Source organism: Opisthorchis viverrini, assembly GCF_000715545.1.
Source record: "Opisthorchis viverrini unplaced genomic scaffold opera_v5_17, whole genome shotgun sequence".
NCBI classification, from domain to species: Eukaryota; Metazoa; Platyhelminthes; class Trematoda; order Opisthorchiida; family Opisthorchiidae; genus Opisthorchis; species Opisthorchis viverrini.
The window spans coordinates 3061296-3075748 of record NW_008751673.1 but is presented as its reverse complement, the minus strand read 5'-3'; the positions used below and the strand labels follow the sequence as shown (position 1 = coordinate 3075748).

The window sequence follows — 14453 nt, the reverse complement described above, 5'->3', positions numbered from 1 at the left end:
GTCGAATGGTATTCGGGAGAAATAACTCACCCTCGATAGATGAACTGATCACACTGCATAGGTTGCGCTGGTTTGGCCACGTGTTGCGTATGCCAGTCGACCGAATTCGTCGCAGGGCTCCTTTCGCACCACCACGTGAAGGGTGGGAGAGAGCCAATGGCAGTCAAACAATGACTTGGCAGCGAAGAATGAAGGCCGTTAACATAAAACTCAGCTGCGCTGGTCGCTGCCGTCTTCCTGGATAGGGACCCCGAGACGGGCCACATCAATGGCTAGAGACACTGTCAGACATGGCTCAGTCGCATCCTCAATGGCGCTCGTGCATCCAAGCTGTTGACTTCAGTGCATAGCTCCTTTTCCGACCCCCCTCGCACTTGACAGCCCACTGACAGTGCTGGATTTATGCACCAATTTATCAGCTCCCGCCTGCAATGCGCAGCTACCTACCCCTCCCCCCAACTCATCGGTCAACGAAACCGCGGAACCTACAACCACTGTACGACGAGTACGTGGTTATTACAGCTGACAATGATGATGATGCAAGCCTACACAGGAGAAGTCGAAAGACAAAGGCCGGGTTCGAACCACGGACTTTTCGGTTAGTAAATTCGCGCTCTAACAACTTAGGCCATCTCGCCCCCCTAAGACACCTTGTTACATCTGACTGCTATTTCCGCTCCGATTCCTAGTCCCGGAAAGACTCACCGATAAGAACACAAGAGTCTTATTGGAACAAGTGAGGACAAAAGTTACAACGGCCCCGAGCTACTTAAAGGGCACCCTTTGACATTCATCCAGGCTGTCTGAGCAACGTTTATTGGACACCGATCAACATCCACCGTGCTTCTGTGAAATGCCTGAACACTTATAATAGTCGGTCTTGCTTCTGTGGCATGCCTGGGCACTCATCAGCTTTTACTGAATTGATTGCGTGATTGACTGGTCTGGATGCTTGGCAGCTTTCCTATTGAGGTTTTGGTGGAGTTTTAGGGTCCCACTAGGTTTCGGGCGTTCTGGGGTTATTTTCAGGAATCTGGCCTTCCTGATATCTATTTCCGTCCCGGCTTGAGACATTTAACGTTCTATCTCCATTCTGGTATTTTCGGTTTCTTGGTATGGCTGGATGCGCAAATCCTTCGTCTGCAGACGTACAGACAACAGACTCAGAAAGCCCCATTTCTGTCTGCACATACTCTTTGGTCGTTTTCTCTGTTGCCCCAAGTCTTCTTTACCTATTTCTTCCCTCGCGTACACTCAGGTTAAGTCCCTGATTTCAGTAAGCAGAGTTAACATTTTCGGTGCGGGGTCTCAGGAATACCCATGCATTCAAGCTCCTCCGCACCATACAAGTGGCACTCGGTACGCGTCTTGCAGTGTGAGGAGTTAAAGCAGCTGCTCCACGCATCTGACTTACCCCTAAAAAAGCGTTAGAATGGTGGTGACTAATGCCGTTTGTGATATGATATTTAGGAAAGGAAGAGGATACAGAAAATGTCGGGCTCACTGCTCTCAACTCAGTTACGGTTCCTTTCACCCACACTGGTGATTTCCGCCAGGTGTGGATATTTCGATTGCCCGACTATACAGGGACACCTTATCTGTCATTCAGACGAAGGCTTTCCCCAAAAATGGAATAATCCTTACCTTGAATTCGTGGGGTAAATTCTGCAGAACGTCACCGGCGACTTTAATTCGTGCTAGATAGATAGATACTTTAGATACTTGAAGGTAGAAAATTTGGAACAAGGTTGGCACCCAGTTTCTTTGGATCTGTGTCAGTTGTGTTTGCATTTCTGGGATCTAAAAGGCGGCAGACCATGATGAAAGTGGATCCCCTAAGCATAAAAATGATAGTAAGGCATTCCGACACCTCTGAGTGATCACAGCGGCTGACTGCATATAAAGCTTCTAGGACTCAATATTAGTTCTCCGATAATTAATCTGCTGAATGACTATGTCCTAGTCACTCATTCTCAGGGAATTTGTGGTTGTTAAGTTGAAAGTCCGTTCCAGTAGTCGACAATTATAAAGAAAAATTGTAGTCAGACGAATTTTCTAGGGCGCTGCCTGTACACCTGTTCATGTCCGCGGAGAGCCAAATAGAGTGAAGGTGGAACCTGAGGTACGCCAACGGTTTGCTCGTTCTTGAATGTTGAAAAGGAAATTATAGGGCCTAACCTGAGGCCACGAAGTTTCAGTGAGTAGAGGTTCGATATCCCCTGGTACCGATAATAAAAAACGTGCAAAACAGCCACCGTCTGTCCAACATCTAATCGTCTTTAATGCGGCCTGAGGGTGACAATGGTTGGCGCAATTCAGACGCTGTCAAACGTAGGTCCCTAATAAAAGATGGGTCTAGAGCATTACAAATCTTCACTCATTCTATGAATATCGACCAAGTGGCAGAGGGGTGTTCGGGTAAGATTAATGACATTGATAAGAAACACGAACGGAAATAAGGATGATCACCGGCAGATACATGATATAAACACTATTGGATTTGTGAATTCTTCTGCTTTAAGCTTACTGCCTATGAACTAAGTATGGAGACTGTAGGACAAGTTTGTGAACCAAAATCTTTAGAAAAGTAAGAAAAGGCGACGCTGGATATCAACCTGTTATCACGCACATCCTTGGGGCTGATGCTATTACCACAACCTCGTAAACAATCTCTTCTTGGTTCGTCCCATACAAATTGAACATGCACGATAAATACCTCATTTGTGACTGTATAGCTACACAGTCGCTGGATGGCGCTTTAGGTATCAGTGTCAACAACACTCGCATCACATGCATGTAGAAACCGTGTAAGTCGCCGGGGATTACATTTTAAAAAACGTTACACCTTAGGCAAAGGCGGAGCGCAACCGGAACAAATAGGGAAAAACACTGTTGCAGTGCGTATAAACCACTGGTCATATGAAAATCGAAAAGTTGTGGTAATAGTGATATTCGTGGGCTGGTATTTCACTGCCAGCAAGGAAAGCTGTACACAGATTCATTAAGCACACTGATCTGAAAGCCGATTTGGCTTCACCGGGAGACCCAGAGAACCCGCGTGGAGTTTCCGCTTTTGACTTTTTCTACACAAGCTGTTTACTTATCTCTACATTATTTAGTGTCCGCTTTTGTTTTACCTTAGAGAAAGCTCACATAAGTGTCCTACATTGATTTCTGATGCGTTTACCCTCCGAATGGATGAAACGGTCCCCTGCAGCTTAAGCTATCAAAATTGACAATCCCATAGCTGGGTCGTTCGTTCCAGCAAACGGCGGAGTCTCCGAACAAGTTGAAGGTTATTCATAGGTTATGGTCGATAACCATGATTAAAACGGGTAGATGCGCATTTATCGGTGCATCGACATTCATGGCCTGCATTTCGCACAACTGTTGCATTAGCACGGAATTCCTAATAGAGAGTTATCCCAAATTCTTGAGCGATCTGTATTAAATCCAGTGCAGACGGCGGAGAATGCACCGAACATCTACCTCGTAGCTCCTGACAGTGGGTCGACAGCAGAGAAACCGCAGACTTTCGACCGCTGATTGGTTGAAATCCAAACCTGTGGTGGTCACGGATTCACGGATTGATGCACAGGATCGAGGCTTTTGCCCAAGTTTCCCGGGTCGCTTTTGTTGTTGCCGGTCAGTGGCTGTCGTTCACCTGAAAGGCACAAGTGAGAAAAGGGTGTAGCACTGCTCTTTGTGTTCTCAGCGCGGGGCCGTATGCTTGCCAGTGCGAGAATTCGCATAAATAAATGTCCAATAGTGCTTTAAACTGGGTTCCAGAAGGAGCGTGGACAACCGTCAGAGGGAGATCATTCCACACAGCTACTACCCGAAATGAGAAAAAGCTTTGTCTAATGTGTGCCCTCTGAGCTTGAAAATCTTACTATATCCCCGCCATGTGTTTGCTGGGTCAACGGTGAAAAACCGTTGTGGAAGATGCCTTTGGGCCGATTTCTAATGGTGCAGTGAGAAGGACAAGTTTGAGGAGACCCAGATGCCCACATCCTTTTTGGCATCTGTCCTCATGATGTTTTCTGGTCCTTTCTCGCCATGCATAACAAAGGCATTCGCTGAGTCTCCTCCAAATGTCATATGGACGCACTTTTCCTCATTCAGAGGAAGGTACCAGTCCGACGACCACTGCTTTCCAGGGTCTACATCTATTTGGAGGGCATTGGCATTGGAATTCCAGGATTTCAAGTCGTCCGCAATAATTGGACATGGACTTGCAAGAAAACCTGGGAGGTCATTAACGTGGATCAGAAACAGCAGAGGTCCCAGGACGGAGCCTTGAAGAAATCCAATGGAGACCGGCGCCGGAGAAGAGTAGGTTGAGCCTATTCTTACTCGGAATGATTTGGCTGATAGGAACATCTTGAATCAGTGACGGATTTTCCTTCGAATCCCGTAAGACTTGAGTTTGTGGAGCAGTGGGACATGTAGGACCCTATGAAATGCTTTTGGGAAATCGAAAAATATGGCATCGGATATGAGTCCTTCGTCCTTGACTTGGGTTAAGCTGTCCATAAATACGAGCATGTTTTTTACGTGAGAACGGTTTGGGAGAAAGCCATGTTGAGCTGGAGATATCAGGTTGCTGGAAGTAACATGATCTATGATGGCTCGCTCCAGAATGTTCCATCGCCTTGCACGGCACGCTAGTGAGGGTTTTAGGCCTGTAGCTGCCAGGCGATAGTCGGTCACCAGTTTTGTAGATAGGTGTAACAATTGGTACCTTCCAGACAGAGGGTAGGCGGCCTTTGTCAAGCGGCTGACGAAACACCAGGTGTAAATTATTTGTCAGTGTGGGCGATGTTTCCTTCAAGATCTTTCGGTGAACATCGTCGGGCCCCAACGCGCAGAATGGGTTGATCTTGAGCAACAGTTGACGAATGTTCTCCACCGTGAAGACCGAGTTGGTTAGAGGCTGTTTTTAGTTCCGCCTTGATGTGAGTGGATGTGACGAGGACGCTGGGGTTGAGTATAGACCCGCATAGTGTTCTCTGTAGACCTCAGATACTACTGTTGGGTCACTCGTCGGTTTTCCGTTTCTGTCCCTCAAGGAGAAGGCGGGTGGTTTGTTTCTGTGGCGGTCTCATGTATTTGAACAACAGGTTTTTGTTTTTCCGACCGAGGTCCTGGATGGTGGTTTGTTTTCGTATGTTACATTGGCGGATTTCTGATTTACAGCGCTTCCTCATTTTACGAAACACCAGCTCATCTTCCATATCCCATGTAGTCAACTTCTTAAGAAAAGTTGGGACCTTTTTTCCAGAAGTCGCCGAATCCTTTCTGGCAGCCTGTGGTTCACCCGAGTGCGTGCTGGGTTTTTCGGGACGAAAATCGCGTCAGCATCGTGAACTTTCTGGGTAATGGTCCTACATAGTACTTCCACTGGAGCAGGTTCTCAGTGCGAGTTGTTCAAGAAAGATGCGCATTCCTGAGAAGTCTGTGCGGCAGAAGTCTAGAAACCACGTTTGAGGTCCGGGATTTCGGGCCCAATAGCAGATAAAATCAAAGGTCAGCACACAGTGGTCGCTATGTCCCAATGGAGCGTTAATTGTTACCTGATAGACGAAGTGTCTTTCGTTGGCGATGACGAAACCCAGGAGGGATGGTAGTTGGCCTGCGTGGTATCTGGTGGGCGCAACGACATACTGAGTCGAAGCGCTCTGTTGAACGACTTCAATCAGCGCTGCTGCAAAAAGTCCGCTTGATTCGACGCACTGGAGCTCCATCAAGGAGGCCTTTGGAGCTTTGAAGTCACCTGGCAGCAGGAGATGAGGGAAGTGGCAGTTGGAGAAGAGTTGCTCAAGGGTTCGTATGAGGAATTGGTCATCTTCATTGGGGGCTCGAGGGGCTAGGGTAGACAGCAGAGGATCCGCTGACATTCAAACACTGATTGGTTGAAATCCAAACCTGTGGTGTTCAAAAGACAAAGACTTGTAGAATCGGCCCGTCTGAACACAGATTTGTGTGGCAGCTGAAGGAAGGAAGCTGGAGGCTTTACTGCAAATTGTGCTATGTGGAAGAGAATTAACCTGAATAGCACGTATATCTAAGTATATGCTTTAAATATGTTATATAGTGAATAGAGGCAGTTCTGTTTACACAATGGTACGTAACGCGAAGACCTTGGGAGGTAAATAAAAAGGAACTCGTTTCTAATGGAAGATCGAAGGTGCGCATCAGGTTTGACTGGGTAGAAGGAAATGGGGAACTTTATCGATCACCCGTCTAAAACCGTGAACCGACGGGGCAGACGACGGATTCGAGAATCTAGATCCAGAGCGGGACCATTACGGACGAGAAAAATATCATTTTGACTGTGAAGTAGAACATCGTGGAAAAACCTTATGCGAGTAGCCAAGCAGTCGAAACTGGTGGGCAATGGTGAGGAAATTACCTTTAGAATGGGGCTAGTAGTGACGGCTGATATAGAGGACTCGGGTTTGGCAAGTTCTCTAGGTGGGAAAAGTAGGAAGAGGAATAGTGTTTTTCAGCATCGGGCTGGCATTTAGCCAATATATACCTATCAGGTATCAGTTTATCAAGTCGGATCGGTCAATATTACAGCCTCCATGTTATATCCGATCAAAGTAATTATCGGAAAATCAACTTTTGGGGAGATATTGAGGTTGAGGAAAGCAAAATGTTTCGATAATCCTTATCTAGAAATGACGGTAAGCCAACATGGTGTAATGACTGTGTAATATCAGACACCAAGGTCTATGGGGTGGTCAACGGCTTATATGGAACGAGGTCCGGATTTTTTCAACGTGTAAACCCGGACTGCTAACCTTTTAAATGACATATATGCGGCTTGTGGTTGTTTGGTCGTTCGAAGCCCGGGGGCAGCAGGTATCGACCATTCTTGAATCTATAGGCCATACCCTCCGTTCTTTGTATTCTCAGACTTCATGACGTGTGAGAGTGTACAGAGAGTTCTTCAAAAGCTTCCGTATACAAAGCGGTGTACTTCGGAGATCCCCACTCTCTCCATTTCTTTTTAAATTCGTGATCGGTGGAATAATGAGACGAACGCTGGGGGGTCTCCAAAACCCTGGTGTTCAAATAGCCAGTGAAGAAAGCCTTGTTGATATGGGATACGTAGACGACATCGTTCTCATGTTCGAAGGGTAGGAGAGGGCGCAAGTATTTTTGGGTGAACTGACCAAAGTCACCCAGTCCTTTGGTATGCACTTTGCACCCACAAAGTTTAAGATCGTGCTTGTGGATGTGCAGTCACTGACCACGCCACTTATGATCCAGGGAGAGGCACTGGAATTCGTGGAGCGTTTTACGCATCTTGGGAGTTATATTAGTTCTGGCTGTGGTGTGACAGCTGAGGTGAATGCACGAATCTGCAAGGCTCGGGCCACGTTTGCTAATTTGAGACACCTATGGCGTCAGAGCGTTTTATCCCTTAATCTCAAGGGACTAGTGTACCAAGCCACAGTACTGGCTGTTTTGTTGTATGACTGTGGGACTTGGCCTGTTCGAGAAGGGGAACTGAGACATCTTCAGGTGTTAGGCAGCCGTTGTCTGAGAACCACAGCTCGTGTGGATTCGTGTCGACGAATCCGTAACGAGGCAATTAGGGGGCGAGTTTGCAACGGAGACTTCCATTGAGAATGTGTCCAGCCTGAGAAGCTGAGTTGGTAGCGTCATTATTGTGCATACCGAACCATGATTTGTGCTGTTTTCCTGGCCCAATTTAGAGTGGTGGAAGCAGAGAGCTGGTCAAGGCTCCAGTTAGCAGAGCGATATGGAACGTTTGGATGCTGTCGGTGCTACCCGCCTTCCTGTATGGGGACCGCGTGATCCCCACTGTGCATGGTCGGAGACACTGCAAGTTGTGCCTGCCAGCCGATATCAGTGTAGTTCTTGTTTTCAGGTTCTATCCAGATCGCCTGAGTGAATGTATGAACGCATAGGCACCTCAGAATGATTGTCGTAAGCTAGGACCAAGTCTTCTCCCCGTCCACCTTTGCTCTTTTCTTTACAATCAGGCTTTTAAATAAATCATGGTTGTACGGCAGTGAAGCATCGGTGTTGAACACTGATATCATACTGTCGATGCTGATGCTGATGACTCTCTGTATGTCAGAGCAAGAGCGGTCGGCGGAATCGAGGACGAGGTGCAGGACTTATCATTATTAAAAATGGTTAATAGCGTGGGTTTAATGATGGACACCTGGAAAACCGCTGGTGGAATCCACGGTAGGGGAAGCTGCTTGGTAGATATCTGCTGAAGAATGTCGATTTCACATAAATGATGCTGATGCCTTCCCAGCGATCAATAACTATCGTTCGGGATGAGGGCAGAAATCAATAGTGCAACCCGCGTTTTAATTGCTTTCAGCGGTGGCAGAGATATCGACTGTGCTACTAGCTGCACAGGGGTGAGTGGCCTGGGATACATGTCGGAATGTTGTGGCATGCTGTTCGAGGTGAGGTAGGATTGTGACCTCACCTGCTATAACTAACCGTTGGAAACCAGGTTCAAAGATGGAACTCGTTGGCCACTCAGAACCTAATCGGACTGTGGTGGCATTGCTGCCTTCCATTACTGGATGGTGTTTGGAAGCAAGGAATCAACACCAGAGCGTAAGGCTTTTGCGGAGCTCTAGTCACTAGATGGAGTGTCAAAGATGCCGGTCATCATAAGATGACAGTAATCATGCATGGGAAGTCGAGAGAGGATGTAGATGAGAGAGGGCAGTGAACAATATCTGTTGGGAGCCTGTTATCAAACCGTAGCAGGTGGAGAGGCCGGAGTGCCTCTACACACGGAATTGGTGAGAAGGTGACGTGTGCGTGATATGCTGGAACGCCATTCTATAGGTAGTCTCAAACGTCATAAGGGTAGCTACAGTGCAGCCAATTTCAAAGCAATTATTATTGTTTATTTGCAGTTGATGTGTGGCATGCCGTCAGGTATGATCACAGTGGTACAGCCAGGATCGAAGCATGCTTGATGGGATTCGTAGGATCGCTGGAGTGCACGGAGACGGGAAGGTCACACAGATGGTGGGCATTATCCAACACAGATGCGGCTATGCCTCAACCGGCACGATCAAAGTGCAGTTGGAATCGAAGTTGGAGAAACACGGTTATTAATGTTTCCCTGTCTTCAGGGGAATATATCCAGGTTAAGCAGGATCAAACCGTTACAATTTGAAGACGACTGACAACAACACAACTGAAGCATACTGCCAGGTACGTGATAAGGAAACTGTAACTTGCGGAAAATGTGGAACCAGAACAAGGGATCTGGTGGGATCTTTACCTCTTGGGGCAATCAAAGATTTGTTGCCAACGCGACGTGTGAAGACATGAAAGACCGATCCTTCATTAGTTCAAAAATGTTGGTCGGTAACTTTGGGTGCAACCAACTGGAAACCGAGTAAGTAACTTCACGGAATGCGTGGGGGCAAAGCCGGTTGACGACAGCAAAATCGTTTGAGAGGCGCATAGTCATATTTATCTTAAACGAAAGGTGGTTTGAGACTGGGCTGGTGCAGAGATGATTATTAAGGGGAACAAAAGGAGAGCGACTTTGCGGAACTGTATACGTTAATCAGAAGGGAGGGCACCATGAAGATCTGAGGGTATAACTGGCCACTGTGAAGTTTTGTTGGTAAATCACAGCGCGTTTGATCGCTAGACTAAGATAGTAGACCAGTTTGATGACAAGGAGACAAGTCTTTGGAATTATTTTGGGCCGGAAAAACGCAAGTTACACTTTGTTACACGTGCAGCAATTTGTATAACTACAGTGGACACCGGATTAACTCGGGTAGGAGTTTAGCCGAGGGAGCACGACACGAGACCTAAAAATTTTAAAAAGTTTTTGAGGCGGACAGGTCTTAAAAGGTTTCTACTAGGAGACGGGATGCACTGAATGTCCTTAATCAGAGTCTAGTTAGAATATCTGGTAGGGCTACGGAAACCGCAGTTCCACAGGTTTTTGGTGCGATGGGGTCCGTCAGTTAGGCAGCCACATAGATTATTGCTGCTTTGGAGGGAGGCTGTACATTTCGCACAGCAGTAGAGGCATGAGTCAGAATGTGCGGAATCCCTCTTGCACACAGCAATGATGAGGCGACGAGGTATACGAGCGTTCTGTGGTTGAGTTAGACTTGACGATCAACGGAAGAGAGGTTGAAGGGCCATTCCTGAAATCCAGAGAGCTTTCCTTACGAGTGGATCAATTTTTGGGCATATGTGATCGGTAAGATAGATGTGATAATTCTTGGTGTAGTGCAACAAAGACAGGCATTCTGAATGGATTTTTCTTGTAGTTCTACGTAACAATTTTTTCTAAGGCCAAGGGCACTTGCAAGGTGAGCATCTTGAAGGCTATGGAAGTGCATTTGACTTGAAGGAATAGACCACTGCATGGCCACAGTTAATGAAAATCCTCCATTTTGGTAATTTAACTTTATTTGCGCCGCGTCGTTCCTGTTTGAGCATTGCATCCAGAATTTCACTGCTGATTCACAGGGTAATTCTACCATTCACTATTTTTAATACCGCCCGCTTTTTGTTTAAACTATTTTGAATTCGTTTACGGCGCGTTGCATGCGACTGTCGAAGTTTCCGAACGTGGGTGAATTATAAATGATCGGCTAGTCACCACTCAGCGTGGTGTTTCCCTTGACCTCTTGCTCTGCTCCATCCCTCCAAACTCCGTTAAGCCGACTGGAATATTTGCCCCCCTCTGATTGCAGATGCTTTTATAATAAACCGTCCATATACATATCAACACTGTGGGAATTTGGTTTTCTCTCCCCTCACCCATCACACAAACGCGCACAGCAGGGTGATGAATTTTGGCCTGCCAAAGGGCGGTAGGCCTATTTGGCTTTGGCCAGGGTGCTTAACACAGATGTCTTTTGTTATCTCATTGCTTTAAAGCCCGTCTATATCCAGTGCTTCTTCATTGACATTGTTTGAACGGGGGTTACCTTTCTAATGGTTAACCGATCTGCTCGTGCTTAACTATTGTCCTCGTGTTCCCCAAATGGGATGAAGTATTTTCCGCAGTAGTTTAAAACTGCATAAGCCGAGAATAAGTGTAGGACGTTTTTCCCGCTGGGTGATCTGGCGGCATGCATGGGACTAATGACCATATTTGGCGGCTGGGTGGGCCTAGCTGGGTGAGGCACTTTCATAGACGACTACAAACCAGTGACTCACGCAGGGTACCATCCGAATAAAAGCACGTCACTTATATTCGCTAGGGGTCACTCCCGTTACTTATCAACACTTCCTACTATTCCTACCGGAAAGATGGTATACTATAGGTGCTGCCGTGTTGCTACAAATGTATCACCTCAAAAGCCTTCCAAGTGTAACGGCGAACGCCACTGATGATTCATGCAAGCAGTGTGTTCTTAGTAAATCCGCTTCGCGTGCATTGAAAAGTGAGATTTATTGCGAGCTTTCTGGAATTGTCTTGTAGCATTTGTTTACGTTCGAGTAATGGTCGATGAATATCCGGGAAAGTTCAAGAAGAGGTTGAGGAAAAATACGGGCATTCAGTTTTTATAAACAAGAATCATATGAGTTTTGCTTTCCTACTCAATAGTCTGCGAATGTTCAGTTGATGTTTTCTAATAAAAAACTCCGCGATGAATTCCTTCTTACTTTCACCAATAGCCTGTTGTATTGACCTGTGGTTTATTTGATGAACCCAGGGCTTTCCAACTTTCTTTTCAACTAACTCCGTCGTGAGTTTCCATCACAATCACCCTATCAGGTTGGCAGCAGCACTGCTCAACCCCACAATGGGCCCTCAGTGGATTCATGAACACTGACTCCTCGCGTTCGTCTCGATCTTGAACGACGCCCTGGACGAATGATTTCAGATGCCGTGCTCAAAACGTTTGCTGTGCAGGGCCATCTATGAACAGACGTGCAACATTGCGACAACGGTATTACAAACAACAGACAGCTAGCCTGTTGGCATTTCATCAAATCTCTGCCACTTCCACGACAAGCATGCTAATTTTACGCACAAGATAGCCGTTGTCTGCTAAATTTACACTGAAAAATCCAAATTAACCGTTGGCCCGCTATGCTCCTAAGTTCACCTATTACCTCCATAATGACCATCTGGCTCTACGCAGTATCAGCACTTTTCCCGTTCCAGTAGGTCCGAACAGAGGATTCCGCACTCTTCGGGTCCAGTAAATTCACATTTTCACGGCCTGACTTATATTTATTTGGAAGACGCCTGTTACTCCCCCCAGTCTGCCCAAGCGTGATCTATAAACGTCATTTCGCCATAAGTAGCTACGGACAAAGCCTGGAATTTTCAAAGTAATTCCATCTTCGAAATAATTAATGTACGGTGTAAACGGCCAGGTTTTATTTTAAACACTTCCTAGTGACACTAGTTCAAACATCTCGGAGTCCGATTTCCCCCTCACAACTTTTCTCCATGCTCACGTACCACCCATTTTTCACTGTCGCTGGGATAACAGTACATACTGTGCCTAACTTTGTTTTTTGCAGAGACCTTGTGCGTACTGAACCATGTCTATTTTTAAGTAACCAACCATTTCTATGAATTTTTAGAATACCGGCTACATCTTGTGGCACAAAAGCGGCACTGACTGGAAAACCTCGTAGGGTCAAATTCGACCCGGAAATGTTTTGAAACAAAGAATAGTCCACCAAACGTTGAACTACGAATAAGCTGTATTCTGATTATATTAATGGATCGTTCCCGGTGGCACAGATTTGGTATGGTATATGTAATTTTTGACAGTACTCGAGAAACAAACAATTAAGCACCTGAAGAAGACCTCATTCTTTTAAGAATTAGTCGAATGCAGAATATGATGAGAGAGGTGTTACTGAGGTATACATGCTGGTATCACCCATAACCACATATACGGCCGATACGAGAAACTGGTATGTCAAAATACGTAACAGTTTAAAAGATAATTAGCTTGAAATATGGCTTAATAGTGACACGACCACAACACTTATGACGCGACCCGCCTGACAGACTGTTGTAAATCTGCACGCTACATCATATGCTATCTAATTGGCAAATACTTGTGAAATAAGTTGACCTTCTCCCTTTAAGGAGCCTTCAAGTCCAAAACAGTCACTTTAATCATCACCCGTATGTATATTCAATTTGTTGGCCTTGAATTTGAAGAGAAGCAGTCTATCAGGAGAGGCAGTACAGCGGCGCGCAGCGAAAAAATAAAACAAACTCATAGGTAGACTGAGGTATAAGTCAGTGTCAAGAATGATGCATGCTGTATCTTACCGTATACTGATATAACTTTGTATTTATTTCGCCACAAATGGTCAGCTGTCTGCCACACGCTCAATACATCATCCCTTATATCAAACATTTTATTGACATAAGCATTTTAATATGAAAAGCTAAAGTGGACATCCCACCGGGAATCACGACTGGCTTATGCAATAACCATTTTCTTTCGAAAAATCAGAGTTTCGAGGTAGCTGGTATTTGTTCAGCAATAGCATAATTATGCTCTTACGATTCTGTAAATGCCATGGAATTTCTTAACCTTGGTCCCTATCCCGCTTCGCCGGTCATTAATTGTGTGTGCAACCTGAGCCCAGTCATTTTTAGAAGCTACATTCAAATGTGAAAGTCGTGACCTAGCTAAGAAAAAACTGTCCTGGAATAGTTTCATTTTGTGACCAAGGCTAGTAGTGTTTATTCTTTTTATTGATAAAAGTCCTACAAAGATGGCTGTCTCAAGTTGGACAATTCCACTCGAAAAATAAAGTATTCGTGTCCAGATTACTAATACCTCTCGCTTCTTCGGGACGATAGCCATTCTCATCTGTGACACAAACCCCCTTGGATAAGAAAACAAGATCTTTTAATTACCCGCAATCCAAATACAACCTCTTGGAAACTTTCTAAGTCAGTCGGTTAGCCGATACTATTTTGTATTGAGCAGATAAGCTGAAATTAGGCTGATAATACGCACCAGTGGTATTTACATAAAGTCGCTGTGTGTGTTTAGAAACCCCTTTCAAGCAGCATTTCCCTAGTTCCACCTGTATATCTTTCCTCGCAGGGGCCCTTAAATTAATGAGCACTTACAAAGATAATCTGGCTATACAGCCCATCTTTCATTTAGCGTCTGATGGGATAGTTCGTGGCAACAACTGCCTTTAACTGGAGAGCAATGACAAACGTCCACAGGATATCATAAATTATTTGGACCTGATTTTTTCTGTTTGAGCCACATTGGAAAGGTGAAGGTTGGCATTATTTTTCACGGGCACATTGCGCTCGTACTGCTCACTTGTTCTGAGGTGAATGTGTTTTTCAGAAACGCATCTAGATAACTGGCCCTTCCAATCACATTCTACCACCAGGTCACATTCCCGCTGATATCGTGCGGAAATGTACCAAGTTTAGCCTAACCCCAGTT

At 45.7% G+C, this 14453-nt stretch overlaps 1 protein-coding gene across 1 annotated transcript in view; it reads right to left on the bottom strand.

Moving 5' to 3' along the window:
- The window catches only part of T265_01606 (hypothetical protein), a gene marked incomplete at both ends in the record, with an annotated part of 30638 nt that extends 30372 nt beyond the window's left edge, over nt 1–266 (bottom strand). Inside the window, one exon of the mRNA XM_009165665.1 lies at nt 31–266. Coding sequence (XP_009163929.1) covers nt 31–266 — 236 coding nt within the window. The remainder of the gene's footprint in view (nt 1–30) is intronic.
- Nucleotides 267–14453: the final 14187 nt, after the last annotated feature.